Consider the following 16,324-nt stretch of genomic DNA (forward strand, 5'->3'; position numbering starts at 1 on the left):
GAGCCCCATATTGATATCAACAAATAACGCCCTTAGAAAGGAGAATCTAATTATTAAAACATATAATAATAATTTGCGTAATACTAACTATATTTATCTTTTGTGGGCTTGGATGACCTTTGAAAACGATAGAAATAGAGGCTTGGATAGGGATTTGAGTACTCGATCTTTACTTCTACAAAATATAGAGTAATAGTTATGCAAAGACCTTGATAGGAATCATTTACGTCATTAGCACTTTCAGGTCAGTGATAGAGTGTATGTAATCATAATAATTCTTTACACACGTCTTTGTGTGAAATTACAAAGCTTAGGAAACGATATCAAAAGCATTGCAATATTAACATCACACTGTAGAGCCCTGATGCAATTTTTGTAAATGCTTACGACAATTCATTTGCATTAAAACATTCTACATTATACTTATCTCTCTCTACATATTATGCAAAGGGGAATGTGGATATGAAATAATGATGGATACGATCATGACTGAGCTGTGAATTAAATCATTAGTGTTCATCTCAGGAGAGTGTCGACCGTCTCAAAAAATACAATACATAACAATTTAGTATATAAATAAAACGTTCCCTTGATTTGATCCAATCATAAATTTGGCGTTCATACTATATGGCATTAATAAAAGTATAATTTGCCATTGGGAAAATCCATGTTTTTGAAAATGCCAAAATGACTTATGTGAAAAACAAAAAAAAAAAAAAAACAGTACATATATAAATATGACTTTGATTTTATATTGAAAATAATGACCTTTTAATATTCGTCGATTAGTAAAAGAACAAAACAATATATAAATCATAAAAATAATTTTAATTTGAATGTCATGATTCATAAATGATTGTATATAAAAATTATTCTTATAAATTAGATGCAGCGGGTTTATCAAGAATCCAATAGAGCTCCCCATTCTCTGGTCGAACAAGTGTGGAAGGGAAGTCCTCAATTTTTTTCTTCAACACATTCTCAATCATAGTCTTTTTGCCTTCGCCCGTGCATACGAAAATGACGGCTTTGGATTTGTTGATGTAGGGAAGAGTAAGAGTAACACGAGATGGAGGAAGCTTGGGTGAATCCGTAATAGGTGCAACAATACGATCCTGTTCTTTCAAGAGAGGATGTCCTGGAAAGAGAGAGCAAGTATGTCCATCGGGCCCCATACCTAACAAATGATAGAACACAATTCAGATAAATAATATCTTTAGATATAATTTATAAATACACGAACCTAATAGTAACAAATCGAATCCTTTAATTGCATACTCTTTAACCTTTGTCTCGTAGTCGATAGCAGATGCCTCAGCATCAGGCAAATTCACATCAACTAGTATAAAATTACTTTCATCCAAGCCCTCGACTTTACCCACAACGGTTTCCTTGTAAATCTTCCAGGTGGAGTCTCCGTCATCATAGGGAACAAGCCTCTCGTCACAAAATATAAACTTGACTTTGGACCAATTAATTGTATCCTTTAATTCATTCAGACCACTCGCAAAGAATTTAGGAAGAGATCCTCCAGATAATCCAATGACAAAATCTTCATCCGGATTCTTCTTATTGGATTCATAGACGTTCTTAATCACAGAAGAAAGATCCTGAGATACATTTTCGCTCACGATAACTTTACTTGTCATTTTTAGCAAGAGCCGAAACTGATAGGAAAATATAAAGAATAAACTTGTAGTTACGTAATATGTGTTTTGTATATACACAACTCACTATACGTACTCAAAATGCGAAATTCCCCTACTCTGAAGTCTTGCACAATTTATAAAATAGACACTTGATATATATTAATGAAAAATACACCAAAAAGCCTTACACAGGTATGATGACTGAGTGGTGACAAGACATGATTTCCAACTCTACAAAAGGGAGGAGTACCGAGTAAGTAAAAATTCAACGCAGTACATGAGGAAATTAAACTTTATTTAGAGACGACATAAAATATTTCCTATTGCTGAGTACGGTCTCACATAAAAAGTGTTAACATTAAAATCATAGGATGTACAATTAATTATATTATTAAAAAAAGAGATGTAAAAACTAATTGAGTAATTCCTTCTGTTCATCAACAAAATCTCTAAGGGTAGAATTATTAAGAGGAATTGTCAAATGATCCATTCCATCAAATCCTTTTTTGATTCGAATCAATTTATGATCCTTGAACTCTGTGAGCTGAGCCCTCAATGTAATATCCGAATTCACTAAAAACGCCTCTCTACAGCGTTGATACAAATTGGGAAAGGAAATTCCAGAGTAATTTGCCCCTGACTCTGAGATTTCTGCCTCAAGTTGATCATCTGCTATGATGATAAATATACTTTTTGCGTTAGGGGTTAAAGATGCGAAAACGGCAGCCAATGAGCTAAGTGCAAGTGCATTCGTTTGTTGAACCATGAGAGAGTTTTCATTAAGAGTTTCTTGAGTATAGGGCAAGAAGGTCGTTGTGTCGTACCTGGAATACATGGAGAATGTGTGTGAAAAGAGACTCATAAATTTAAATTATAAAAAAACTACCAAATAAAGTTAAACTTGGAGAGCTTCTTTTGATCCCAAATGAGAGGTGCGTTGATGTGATCAATTGAACAAATGATGTGAATATGTGGATGGGCTCCAAGCTGTGCAAGAACGGACTGAACCTTATCTCCTCTCAAGTTTGGACCATCAATATTATGTATAATCAAATATAAAGGCTCTTTGAGATTATTAATAATGAATTCACACTGTTCCGGAACGCTCACCAAGGATCCTGAGTGTTCCATTATGTCAGACGTAATATTGTTCAAAACTTGTTTGATGGTCAAGGAAGGGAAAAACCCGTTTACAACGACGCAGTCATGATGTGGAGCGATACACTCTTCTTGAAACTCGAGTAGAATAGATCTTTTTGACCCTAGACCAAAGGTTACGATATTAAAATCTTCACTTAAAATGAGCATCCATTTCTCAAAGCGAGTGCGATAAAAGGAGGAAAGCTCTTCAATCTCTTTCGAATATATAGACTCTTGCTGTGAAAGAATGGTCCGAAGAGCATCCTGTGAGAGTCTTGGTGTTTTAAGACGACTCAACGTCCGATCCGACGTTTTATCAGGGCCATTCTGAGCCTCAAAATAATGTTCAACGTCATGTTGAGTCTCAGTGACCTTGGAGGAGCTACGAGGACCTCGTCGTCTTGGTGTAAGGGAAGGGGTTCCTATTCGAGTCGGTGTTCTGACAGTGGATTGGAAGGTATCTTCATCCTCGGATTTAAGATCTTCTTCTTCAGAGCTCTCAGAGGCGGAAGAGGACTCCTCTTCATCATCGGAGGGCCTTTGCGCTAATCTTTTGGATACATGGCGACGGAATGCGAGGGGCGTGTCCATGGCTAAACGTAATATCATAAAATGGATTAATGAATATTCAAGAAATAACTAATAAGTAACTAGTAAGTATTACACGAGGGCTTTTTCTCTTTGGTTCCACTTTTTATTAACTTGGTTGGGGTTTTGTACGGAGACGAGACCGGAGTAGTCTTTCGCGACAGAAGTTCCTGAGCCACTTTTTCCGCCATTTGACTCTTCTTTGTTGGAGTACGGAATCCGAATATCTCCTGTCCACCCGCATTTTCTTTATCTTTTAAGGCTCGGATTTTTTCGAACATCTAAAAAAATAAAAAAACATACAGAGAGGAACAATCCACCCTTGACTATCAATGACAACGGACTTTATGGAAGTATCAAGGATTTACCTGAAGAGCATCATCGTCATCCTCCTCCCCTATTTTGGGCTCTAATGTAGAACTCTTCGATGGTGAGTTGGGATGTTCATTAATTGTGCCAAGAGCCGAACTCCTCCGTCTTCCCCTCTTCATGTCGATGAAAGACAATCACAATGTTGAATGTACGTGAATGTCAATACAATATTATTACTAATAAATAAGGCGGGAATGTCTCTTTAAAAGGAATAGTGAAGAAGGGGGAGTTGCGTGAGAGTATTTGGTAGTCTTATATAATTTTATAGAGGTCGCTGGCACCTTTAACATTGAGACATTCTCAACTGTTGGTTATGTTTTAAAAATTACATCATTCGGGGAAACACTTTAATGAAAATGGAACGCCCTCTTTTTTGTGTTTGACGGGAGTGCAGAAGAATAATTTATATCTCAACCTTTTCAAAAAATAATTAACTGCTAATATTATCATTTATTAACCCATTTATGAAATTATCATTTCAATCGAATGGAGTATATATTATATATTTTAAATCTAACCCAATTTTATATAATATTAATTTAATATCGTAATCCTGGTGAGAATACATTTAACAAAAAAAAGTATAGTGTTAATAATCTGTAAGATATTAATGCTCCTGCTAAAATTCAAACGTATTAAATGAGCAAGCAAGGACCAATATAGAGTGTGTTCACGGGACGTGAGACATTTTGGGGGCATAAATAACAAAGTTTTATAAAAACTCACATTCCCATTAATGAAAGTAGTGAGATATTGTATAATATCAAAATGGGACCAGCAAATAGAAGGACTTAAACCTAACTGTCTATCAAAATTTTATCCCTCTAATGCCTAGTTTTATTATACATATGACTCTAATATTGATTAAAAATACGTAAATACATCATTGAAGAATCTTATTACCATAGTGTAGATAAAAAAAATAACTATTACAATAGAAAAAATAAGATATTCGTCTCTAGTTATCCACATTTATCGTACTTAATCGATCGAGAAAAAAATAGTAATACAAATTTACACATTTCATCCGAATTTTCAGTACATATACGTGTATTTGATTAAAGTATCACTGTTTATGATTGAGAGATCAAGTAATATTCAATGCAGATGTCAAGTCTTTTTGTTTTTTAAAGTCGTTTGATGAAGTTTCATTAAGATTTATTGTAAATTTGGTCATTTTATGTAATATGAATATCAACTTTGAGCTCTCAAGATGTCGTCTCCTTTGATTATGATGGGATTTACAGGCGCGTGCGTAGGATTCTATATATATGTATGTATATATTTATTTATTTTTGAAATTTTTGGAAAAAAATTCAAATAATAAATATTTCGCAGAAAATATTTTTAGAAATCAATAGCTGGTCTCAAAAAATTTCAAAACTCCACTGTTGTTCACAAAAATTAAATTTTTTGAAAAAAAAAATCAAAATTCCATAGCTATTCACACAAAAATTAATTTTTTGGGAAAAAATTGAAATATTATAAAAATTCACATATTAAATTTCCTAGTTAAGAAAAAAAAATCTTAAATAAATGGATGCCTACAGTCCCTCCAGCCCACTCCCTGCGGACACTCCTGATTTAAAATGTCAGTGAAAACTTTCTATAGTTTTTTTAGTGATCTCAATGGTTGAAAATATTATGAACTCCCAGTATGCTAAATAAAAGAAACGGAAAATGAACGTATTCAACCGAATAATGGAAATAACATTTTGGAGGAGACATCTTAACTGTCATGATGTTTCATTTGATAAGCTGCGGGCGGCTATGAGATTGAAATAAATATACACAAATCCCACACCGTATATATAGCAATGAATAATGATCAGAGTTGGGCAAGATAATACAACTTAACTTAACTTAGATAAGTTAAAAAGTCAAGTTAATTAACTTTTAACTTAACTTGTTAATTATTTAAACAACGTTCTTTTAACTTCAACTTAACTATTTAATTTTTTGAACTGCATTATCTTAATTTTAAGTTTATTAAGTTAATTAGTAAAAGTTGAATTTATTTCAACATATTCTAAGTTGAAATACAAAAAAAAAACTGTCTTTAAGTAACCGTTAGTTCTCCGATGATTTAGTTAAACACTGTCGACACTATCTGTTTTATCAAACTTTACAACTGAGTCATTCCACATCAAATCGATAAAAAGGATACTTAGTAACTTGAATCTGTATTTTTTTTCTTGATCGTTCAATTGGAAGTTGAGAAAATTTCAGCCAGAGGGACTGACAGAATAATCTTTACTATAAGGCTCTGGTAAATCTCTCAATGGTCTGGCTTAAATAGTTATTTTTTGATATCAAAATTAATTTTAACTTAACCTAGGTTGGGCGAAATAATTTAATTTAAATTACTCTAAAGTTAATTAACTTAAACTCAATTAGTTAAAAAAACAAAACTCAAAATGACCTATAACTTAACTAGTTAATTTTCTATGAAATTGATTCAACTAGTTTCTATGACGTATCAAAGATTTACACTGATAACTTCTCAACAAATTATCAGTGTAACTTTTCATCTTGTACGCACTAGCGATAACTTTATACTTCTAATTTAGATAGGTCCTCTCTTTAAGAATGAAATAACAATGGCAATAGCTTTGAAGAATTAAAATAAACAAATATTCAGGTACAAACTACAAAAACTATGAACTGATTATCATATTATTTTCATCTTAGGTAATTAATAAGTAATTATCAATTACTCAGCACTTTTTGTCAATCTAATTGTATCAAAATTATTCAATATCTATGCTAAAATGTCTGTTTCTGAACCAAACAGACAACTTTATGATAATAATAAAAAAAATATTCCAAAAAGTTTTTCAACTGCTATTTTTTTATTTTCTAAAAAGTTTGATCCAATTGTGAATTAGCTATATTTCATCTTTCTTGTTTAAGCAGTAGTTCTTGGTTTAAGTGAATATTGTACATTATATATTTTAAAAATTAGGTGAAATTAAAAATATATAATGCATACTCCATGTCACTGAAAGGAGAATTGTTTAATAGTTAAACTTTCTCTACAAGGAAATGTAATTAAATTTAAAAATGGGGGTAGATATTAGCTATTAAAGCTTCAATTTATATAATTTACTTTATAAATCAGATACTTTTCTTTTGCACTAGAGTCAAAACAAGCGCACATCATAAAGAAAATATAGTTTCATTCATATTCATTTCAGTGTTTTCCCTGGCTAGTCTCGGGGAGATAATAATTATAACAACAACATAAGGCTGGAGCGGGCTAAGTGAAATATGTTCTTTAAAATAGAAACTGGCTAAATATAGGATAGTAGCCAGCTAGGGAAATAATTAAATAACAGCTGGAGAAAGAAATAACGGACCGAATCCCAGTGTGCTGCGCATTTGTTCCTCGGAATTATGGTTGGTTGTTGCGCTCCCGGATGTTCTCGAAGAACTGAACATGGAGTTAGATTCTTTGGATATCCCAAGGATCCCAAACGAAGAAAACAATGGGAAATTATGACCAATAGACCCCTTTGGACTCCAACGGAGCACTCCAAACTATGCCAAGTATGCCTGTATTTGATTAAATCATGAAGGTCACGCCTTCTTTTTTAACTATTACTTTTACAGTATCATTTCGAGGATGACATGTTCAAGAGGAAGGAACCAAATTGGCGTCTTAAACCCAATGGAATTCCAACTCTATTCCTCCATAATCAATACCAAATAGAGGATGTTATGGAGGACAATACCTTTTCTATTCCAGTATGTGTTGATAATCATTGGAATTTATAATATTTAGTCTACAAACTCTATGACTTAAAAGATGATTAATTATTATTATACTAAATTTATTTGTTATAAGTTCAAAATGTTCTGATTTTTTGTTAAAGTTGTCCATTAATGGATTGCAGGAATCTACTCAATACTTTACAGAAAGATGATTCAACTTACTCATTACAAGTAGTTTTTCATATCTACAGGGACCTAAATGCCCTAATAAATACCAAAACTAATTTGTAACAAGATATGACGTTTCCAAATATTGGTTTTTATTTAATTTTGATTATATTTTGACGAATTACTTAACTTACTTGGGAGCCCATGCAAATTGTAGAAAGTATTACTTCTAATATGTTTGTATATTTTCCCTAGGTTGCTAATGATGTGGGAAGAATAGAAGTGCTTCAACCCGAGTCGAACCCTGAGCTTGCTGCCCATGACCATTCCTACATATCTCTCAAAAAAAGAAACTCTTCTCTTAAATCCAAAAGTTCACAAAATCCACCACCAGTAGGCCACGAAGTTGAAATCCCAGCAGAAGTCCAAGGAAAAATCGTAGTCAACTTTGAAGACTACCAAATAATACAAACAGAGCCCTCAGAATTTATTTCGAATGAGACAGATGTCTTCACCATTGATGAAAATGCCGACATCATTCATCATATCCTTACTCCTTCTAATGAAACGGATCACTTTGATGAGTCGGATGTTGTAACTACAATGGAATTGAACTGTATGGAGGTAAATTCAGAGACGAGGTGTGAAGTGTCTGGTGAAGAAGAACAGGCCTCAACTAAGAGTGGAGAGTTGGATGACGAACTTGATGCAGATGAAGAAAGTATCAATATTGAGGGATTCTCTGAGACCAAGCAAAATGGGGATACCGAGGAAGAAGAAGAGGTTATTATTTTGGAAAGTGAAAATGAATCAACTCCTGATTTTGAAGAAGATGTCCCTACTGTGGAGTGCGGTCCCACTGTGAATGTAAAAACTTGTGATGATCTCTGCTTCCGTCTTCGTGTCTCTGTTACATCACTCCAAACGGCTTTATCTAAAGTGACCAAAGAGCGGGATAATTATAAAAATAAGTTGCGAAAAGAGAAGCGGAAAACAAAAGGACTTGAGAAGCAGCTTATGAATCAATCCGTGATCCCTTCTTTTCTTCAGGATGATCAATTGAAATATTTGCAAAAGGGTTCGCATCGTGGATTTGCATGGAGTGAGGAAACAATTAAACAGGCGAATGAGTTAAAGTAAGCATTAGTTTCTTTATGAATAATTAAATACACTTTTGTGTTTTTCTCTAATGAATGAGGCATCATAAAAATGAAGGCTGTTGACTCCTTCATTTCTATAATTAAAGATATATGTATGTTTTTACACTCTCATCTTATGATTCATTTGTAGAATGGCATGCGGGACTCGAGGATATATTGCACTCCTCATGCACAATTTCCCTCTTCCGGGCTTGAGTACACTTCGATCCAACAAAAGGAAAGAAAATGATCCCTCAACACCGCATAATGGTGAAATATTAGAAACGGAGGAGATCGAAATTCACGTTCCTTAATCTGAACCTGATAGGGTCATGATAATTTTATAATATTATATGTATTATTTAGAGTAGCTCTCTACTGATACTCTTTGCGTTACACTAATTATGTAGGTATATGATGAATGGCTGTGAATAGAATGAAACGAAAAACCCTTGTTTATATAAATTGTGTTCCTAATCATAATTATATTTAGTGTGTATATACCATACACTTATTATATTTATATTTTATTTCATGTATTTTAAGATTTTACTCGTTGAAATACACTTTTATTTATGCTGAATTGAGATAAACTATTTATATAATTATTAAAAGGATCGATCTTCATAGAAGTTGATGAAACATGTCCTAGAAAGTGGGCGCGACTTATTCTAGTCTTGATATTTATCAAGACTTAAACTATTTATTAAAAACCAAAATTAAATTTTTCAGATCGATTCATTGATAAATGATTTTGGCTGTATACCTTATAAGAGTGTTTTCCATTATCAGGGCTCTTAATAATAATGAAATTTGTATCTTACAATATTATAAATAGATGGTTTGGGTGTTAGTAAAGCTGTAGACTCGATTGTGGAGCACGGTAATAACTTTGCCTTTTGGATGTATATACCTCCACAGTAATGAATTAAAGCAATTTCTATTCTATTTGCTTTCCACATTATGAATTTGTTCAGTACTATGAAGCAAGGTTAATACTATTAATCATGCTATGAACCAGCGCTGATTTGAACAACAACCCTTGTATCTTGGACAGCAAAGAGAAATTCACAATAACTATGCTTAAGAATGAAATTGAGCTAGCTAGAGGTATCCTTCTTTCATTAAAAATAATATAATATCTCCAATATATAACAAGCTAAGAATCAATCAACTTGAGTACAACCTACACTCATTTAATGAAGCTATTTGCTTCCGTGAGATAAATGTAATGAATCGAAAAATATGATTTAACTATTTTCTTTGCCATAAAGTTGCCTCATAAAATTAACTGAGGTATCAAAACTTTTAGCCCTGGAATTATAAAACCAACTTTGTAACTTCAATGGCAATGACACTATAATACACCCCAGACCACGAGTTTTGTAGATGAGTTACTGGGCCCGAAGTAGGTGAATACGAGGAAATGCAGCGGCGATTTAGTTTAAAAATCCTTGAAGTTCAGCACTTCACCTTTACAACCTGAGGGCTGGGGTGTATTTTGGGATATTAGAAGGGTTCCTCGATGATCAAGGAAGCTGTGGAGGACAAACTTAACTTTCCTCGTGGGCCAGGGTGTTCTATATTATATTACAATATTACTCCTGGCATGAATCTTCATAATTCAATAGTTTTTTCGTCCTAACATAATATAAATAGCAACGAAATTGCACACAATAATATTTTCTTCCAATGAAATTACTTACAATCATACTGGTTTCAATAATATTGCTACACGATGATAACAATAATAAAACATTAATTGCTACACTTCAAATAAAACATAGAATCAGTACGACATAGGAAAAAATAACTTTAACTTTTGGTACCCTCCGAATAGTTTGCCAGATTAGGTATCCTACTGCAATCCGATAGCCATCCACCGAAATCAGAATTCATTAAAAAACTGGAGAGGGTAGAGACGGAATGTCCTTGAAAAGGTTGAATATTGTCTAAAAGCTGTGTCCTCTCAATCATAAATCTAGGGCATTTATAAACCAGATGAAGTGGTTCTTCATCTCTTTGAACTTCACCCACGACATAGTGGGCTAACTTAATAGTGCATGAGATGATAGTGTCAGCGTAAAAGACAATGCCCAGTGATAAACTGAACCAAGGAGTTCAGTTTACTTTTCGAAAAATCCAAGAGATGCTTCCACCTCCCAAATTTAACTCTTGGGAGCATCGCACGGCTTTGACGGCAATGGTCAAGGTGACTATATAAAGTCACCTTTATTAATTTTATATTCATTTATATTTTATTAAATTTATTGATTTCCAAATCAAATATATTTTCTTTCTAATCTCTCATCTCACACAATCAATGGTCACGGGGAGGTGGGCGAATGATGATATATAAATATAGTTGAGGCCAAAACTATTTTTACCCACACAAAAATAAAAATGCCAAAGGAAAAATAATTAAATGTTCATGTTGGATCAACAAACTCATTTAAAATATCCTTAATCAATCAAAAATTACTTTTAACTAAAAAAATTATAATAATTTAATTATTTTTTTGTAGTAAATTAACAAAATATCATTTTTGGTGTTTCATAAGTATTCATACGCAAAGAGCAAAATGACTGAATATTTTGTGACATAGCCTCTGGGTTTCTTCAAAAATTGAGAACACTTTGGATAAGACCTTACCAAATTGAGGAAAACACAGGGATCGATGATTTTGGCCCACTCTTCTTTTTCTGAATCTCCAAAGGTCATTGAAATTAGTTGGATATTCTTTTCACACTTTTTTTTTATAGGCATGTTGATTGGAGTTCTTTTTGATCGGGAATCAATTGCGAAATGGTAATATTTTATCGCTGATGGCAGCATCACAATTGGTCCTGATCTTTATATCGCTATATCGCAACAAAAATAACAAAAAAAAATGTGATCCGATCAATTTATGTAAAATTAAATATCATTTAATAGTGCTGTGGTTCTCGAGACTGGTCTATACCTTGAGACTGTTTGTCCATGGTTTTGGTATCGTCTCCGTCTTGACAGATCAAAGTCTTGGTTTTAGTATTGAGTCTAATACACTCTGTCTTGGTCTTGATTCTCGTCTCAAACTTTATAACCTCGGGCTTGACTTGTTTTTGATCCGAATATATTTGTCGTAGGAACGGATTTCGGCCGAAATGTATAAATAGGAATTTTTGGCGCTGCAAATGCTGAAGAAATATTTGTTCACCAAGCGTCCCAAAAAGACGGGTGCGGTCAAGCAGGAAGTAGAAAGATACCCAGCTGATGACTCTGAAGGTCTGGAAGTAGTCTTGGCCTACTGGAGGTCTAAAATGGTATTATTATTAGCCGGCACACTATATTCTAGCCTTTTTCTGCATTATATTTTAGTTTTTTCCACATATATTATATTTTATAGTATTAATCAAATTTTGTAAATAAATACATTTGAGAAAGGTGTATCAATCGATAATTTAAGTTAAAAAGGTATATATATATATATATATTGTTTTAAAACTGTTGTATATTTGAATGTGATAGCAATTAAATTAATCGGATTGCTGATTGCAAATTGCCCTGATCGTTATATTGCTATATTTTATTGAATTTCTGGTCGCAATTTTTGATCGGATCCCAATTTTTTTCATATAATCGCTCACAAGCCTGTTTTTTTTCAATGAAGTCCACATATTCTCAATAGGATTAAGGTCAGGACTTTGGGCTGGCCAGTCTATGACCCTAACCTTATGTATATTGAGCCATTCTTGAACTTTTTTGAAGGTTTTCTTGTCATTGTCCTGCTGGAACCACCAATGTCTTCCAAGCTTAAGCATGTATGCTGATTGATACAAAGGCATTTCAAGATGTAGTCTTCCTTTTTATGGTGCCATCAATTTTGTGAAGTTTTCCCCTTCAATTGGCAGCAAAATTTAGCCCAAATTATGATGCTTCCAATACAATGTTTTACTGTTTGAATACTGTTTTTGGGGTTGAATGCTTGGCCGTTCTGCAGCCAAATTTGCCGATGCCGGTTGTGGCCAAACAACTCCACCATTGTTTCATCTGACCACACTAAAGTGCGCCAGAAGTTGATCCATTATCTTTAGCATACTTAAGCCTGGCGTTTATGTGTCTACTCTTGAGGAGAGGAGTCTTTCTTGGCATAAACCCCCGGAAGAGAGGGAGATTCTTGACAGGGCAAGCTCTTTTGACTTTGGTGATGATGCTTTGGACAGAGGATTTTGGGATGGAAAACTTGAAGGAAATGTATTTTTAGCTGTCACTTTGATTATGGCGATTGACTACAAGCTGGCAAATGTCCTAACTGTACTCCTTGGTCTCAGTCATATTGAGCGTTGAATAAGACTGAAGCAAGAAGTAGGCTCATCACATTTTTATACCTTAGAAGATAGTTCAAATAATTTATTGATCTCTTGAGCACTTTATAGAAGTCTCTTAATTTTTCCAACCTTCGCCATGATAAAATAAAGCTGACAATATATTATTTTTACATTTTTGGAGGTGTATAAATACTTATGAAACGAACAAAAATTGTTTTCGAAGCATGAAAAAATATTTTATAAAATAAATAGATATTTTTATCAATAAACGGTAATCATCATTAAATACATTAAGAAAGAGAAAATTAAAAATAATATTTTATAAAATAAAGAGATATTTTTATCAATAAATGGTAATCATCATTAAAAACATTAAGAAAGAGAAAATTAAAAATAATTGTTTAAAATTTCTGATATAAATATGGGAAATATTGAAAGCGTAGGAATACTTTTGATTTAAATGTATTGATATATATATTTTTTTGGGGGCGAGAATTATTAAAATTTTTTAGGAAAAGTTCAAAAATTAAATTTTTGGCTAAATTTTTTTTCAAAAATGAAATTTTTTCGAAAAATAATTTAAAAAATCCAGAGCTATTCATAAAAAAGTTCCAAATATTAAATTTTATAGGGAAAAATTTAAAAAAATTCATTGTTATAATATGTATTAATTTGGAAAAAAAATTCTAATATGAAATTTGTTGAAAATAAATTTAAAAAATTCATAGATATTCACAAAACATTAAAATTTTTGGAAAAAAATTCAAATATTAAATTTTTTCATTGCTACATAATTTCATTGCCCGAATGAAGAAAAAAATTACAAGTAAAATGATAGATAGCAGAACTGAGTATAAAAAAAGAAAAGAAAAAGATCGATCCGTTGTTGTTCAACACGAACTGCTTCGATGTGTCCTTCCCTTTTAGGTCGTTAACATGTAAGATATGGCTAATTTCTTCCTTTGACACCTACATACTCGATGCACGATAATTCACGACTGAAGCAGCCAAGAGCAATATTGTTCCAAAAGCGTTTTTAGTATGTATACGAACACGTTTATAGTATGATCCGAAGTGACCAATAATGAAGAGACATACTTAGTTAAGAAAAGGGATGGGAATTGTCAAATTAACTTTTCTCTTACATAATATATTTATTTTACAATACATTTTTAAATCTATTTACACCATAGGTGTGTGAAGATTCTTCTTTTAAAGGGAGATGTTAACACACCCACGACTGATTAAATAGTGAACAAAAATAGGAGAAAGAGCACACGCAACAACTGTTTCTCCTTTTTGTAATCGGTAAACTTAGTTTCTTCTTTATACAGATCCCGCCTTTATTGATAACGGTGTGTAGTTTCTTAGAATCGTAGATTCTAGAATATAGAAGATCAACTTTCTTCCGAAAAGTAATAGAAAAAAGGTAGTTTGTGATATAATAAATTTGGTGTAGTACGTATACATATATAAAAGTGTGTTGGAATTGGCATAATTGAATTAACGCATTGAAACCATATATTAAGATTTATAGATATAAATAGTGATGCTCATAATTAAATACTGTTGAATGCCCCACCCAAAAATTATGCATATAGGGTAAGTTACGCATCGTTGAACACATCATCGAAGAGATGTCTATGCTCAAATACTTCATATGGACATCTTACGGTATATATGAGATTTTTTGAAATAAACACATTGATAAATATGTTAGATAGAAGTTTTGTATCAAAATATTTTCATTAAAATATCGAATAAAGAGTTTATGAAAGATTTAAAAACACTATCAAAAAACTTAATTAATTCGGACAAGTTTCAAATCAAACATTTTAATTTTGGACATTATTCAAATCATGCCCCAATTCTGTCGTATCTCCTTAGATAAATGAATTTTGACCTCCGTGTTTCCGCTCCCATTGTCGGCCAAATATCTTCTGGATCTTCGTTTTCTGTACCTAGTTTTCCAATAGAATTTGATGAGTGGTTGTACATGAAGATCGCCTTACAGGCTACGTATAAATAATTTTTCCATGGAAAATTGAACGTAAATGTGCTCTTATACCAGGAGCTAGTGATACATGTGACCGTATAATGTAGTAATATGAATTCAAATTACTAATAGATACATTAAATAGTCAATCTAAACTAAAGGAACACACCATTAATAGGAAGCCACTAAAGAAATAAATTAAACTTGTCAATTGTCGAAATTTTGTTTCAATTATTCTACATGGATATTATCATTGGAGAATAATTAGTTTTACATCTAGGGAGCGGATTCTTCATGAGAAGATCCTCTCCAAATGGTGATACATCTGTGAAGTAAGTATTTGCACATAAATGAATCTAAATCGAAAGAGCAAATATAATCTTTACAGCAAACTTGATGAAAAGAACACATTCAAGCATAATTTATATACTTGATTTCTTTTACTTTCTTATGGAATATATATCCTTCAAATGATAAAAACTTAATAAATTCTGAATTCAATAACGGCCTCTTCTGTAACTTCCTCTTGCAGGTTCCATTAATATCTGTCACCTGTAGTCCAAGGTCCATTTGTCCTTTTTTTTCTGTCTAAAAACAAACATTCCTTTTGCAAACCAATATTTAAAGATAGAGCCTTGAATTTTGAAGCCTTTTCAACTGATTTTCCCTCCTCAAAGTCCTCCAGATGAATCTTAGAATGAAACTACTTTAAATCATGGATACTGATGTTCCAATAGGTATCATCCGACAGCAATGTCATTTAGTACTTTTAGGGGTCTGTTGACTAGCAGAGTTCTTCTCTAAAATGACTCTGAAGTTGATATATTCAAAAAGCACATCCACTCCCTTGAAAGTCAAGTTTAAGAGCTGTCAAAGCAGACCATTCTTGGAAGACTCCCATATATTTATCTTATCATTTCACATAATTTATCACTAAAATAACTAAACTATAGTTACTTATTCATACTACAATTAGTAGATTAGAGTATCTTGTAGTTCTTATTATTACACGAATATATTCAAGTTTATAGTTAGACTTGTTATTTTCTTGAATGTAAAATAATAACAAAATACTGTCTCTTGCGGACAAAAAAAGTATATTCGGATAAAGACATTTTTCACCTATTTATTGTTTATTTTGCTACTTGGCTTAAAGATTTAGATGTGACTAGCTTTTATTTACGGGCATTGCCATCTTCACAGCGATGTTTGAAGCTTTTCTGACCACAAACATATATTTATTTTGGAAA

At 32.5% G+C, this 16,324-nt stretch overlaps 3 protein-coding genes across 5 annotated transcripts; 1 reads left to right on the plus strand and 2 right to left on the minus strand.

The window, feature by feature from the left end:
* Positions 1 to 732: 732 nt before the first annotated feature.
* Pgls (6-phosphogluconolactonase) lies at positions 733 to 1,879 on the minus strand. 3 transcript variants are annotated; one of them, XM_040721245.1, is made up of 3 exons: positions 1,744 to 1,879; positions 1,244 to 1,667; positions 733 to 1,177 (listed from the first exon to the last, which is right to left on the minus strand). In XM_040721245.1, exons 2-3 carry the CDS (start codon positions 1,647 to 1,649, stop codon positions 876 to 878), a joined length of 708 nt encoding a protein of 235 aa, XP_040577179.1. In that variant the 5' UTR covers positions 1,650 to 1,667; positions 1,744 to 1,879; the 3' UTR covers positions 733 to 875. The 3 variants fall into 3 exon arrangements, with proteins under 3 accessions (XP_040577179.1, XP_040577177.1, XP_071747690.1); XM_040721243.2 differs by having other exon boundaries at positions 1,735 to 1,874; XM_071891589.1 differs by having other exon boundaries at positions 1,244 to 1,768.
* A 48-nt stretch (positions 1,880 to 1,927) lies between these two features.
* Positions 1,928 to 4,049, minus strand: Orc2 (origin recognition complex subunit 2). The gene is made up of 4 exons (XM_040721242.2): positions 3,746 to 4,049; positions 3,454 to 3,658; positions 2,536 to 3,382; positions 1,928 to 2,473 (listed from the first exon to the last, which is right to left on the minus strand). Exons 1-4 carry the CDS (start codon positions 3,866 to 3,868, stop codon positions 2,062 to 2,064), a joined length of 1,587 nt encoding a protein of 528 aa, XP_040577176.1. The 5' UTR covers positions 3,869 to 4,049; the 3' UTR covers positions 1,928 to 2,061.
* A 1,688-nt stretch (positions 4,050 to 5,737) lies between these two features.
* LOC121126145 (uncharacterized) lies at positions 5,738 to 9,353 on the plus strand. Its single transcript, XM_040721448.2, has 4 exons — positions 5,738 to 7,298; positions 7,362 to 7,496; positions 7,887 to 8,767; positions 8,922 to 9,353. The coding sequence occupies exons 1-4, from the start codon at positions 7,146 to 7,148 to the stop codon at positions 9,082 to 9,084; spliced, it is 1,332 nt and encodes a 443-aa protein (XP_040577382.1). The 5' UTR covers positions 5,738 to 7,145; the 3' UTR covers positions 9,085 to 9,353.
* The last annotated feature ends 6,971 nt before the right edge of the window (positions 9,354 to 16,324 follow it).

This window comes from Lepeophtheirus salmonis, chromosome 11 (assembly GCF_016086655.4).
Source record: "Lepeophtheirus salmonis chromosome 11, UVic_Lsal_1.4, whole genome shotgun sequence".
In the NCBI taxonomy this organism is placed as follows: domain Eukaryota; kingdom Metazoa; phylum Arthropoda; class Copepoda; order Siphonostomatoida; family Caligidae; genus Lepeophtheirus; species Lepeophtheirus salmonis.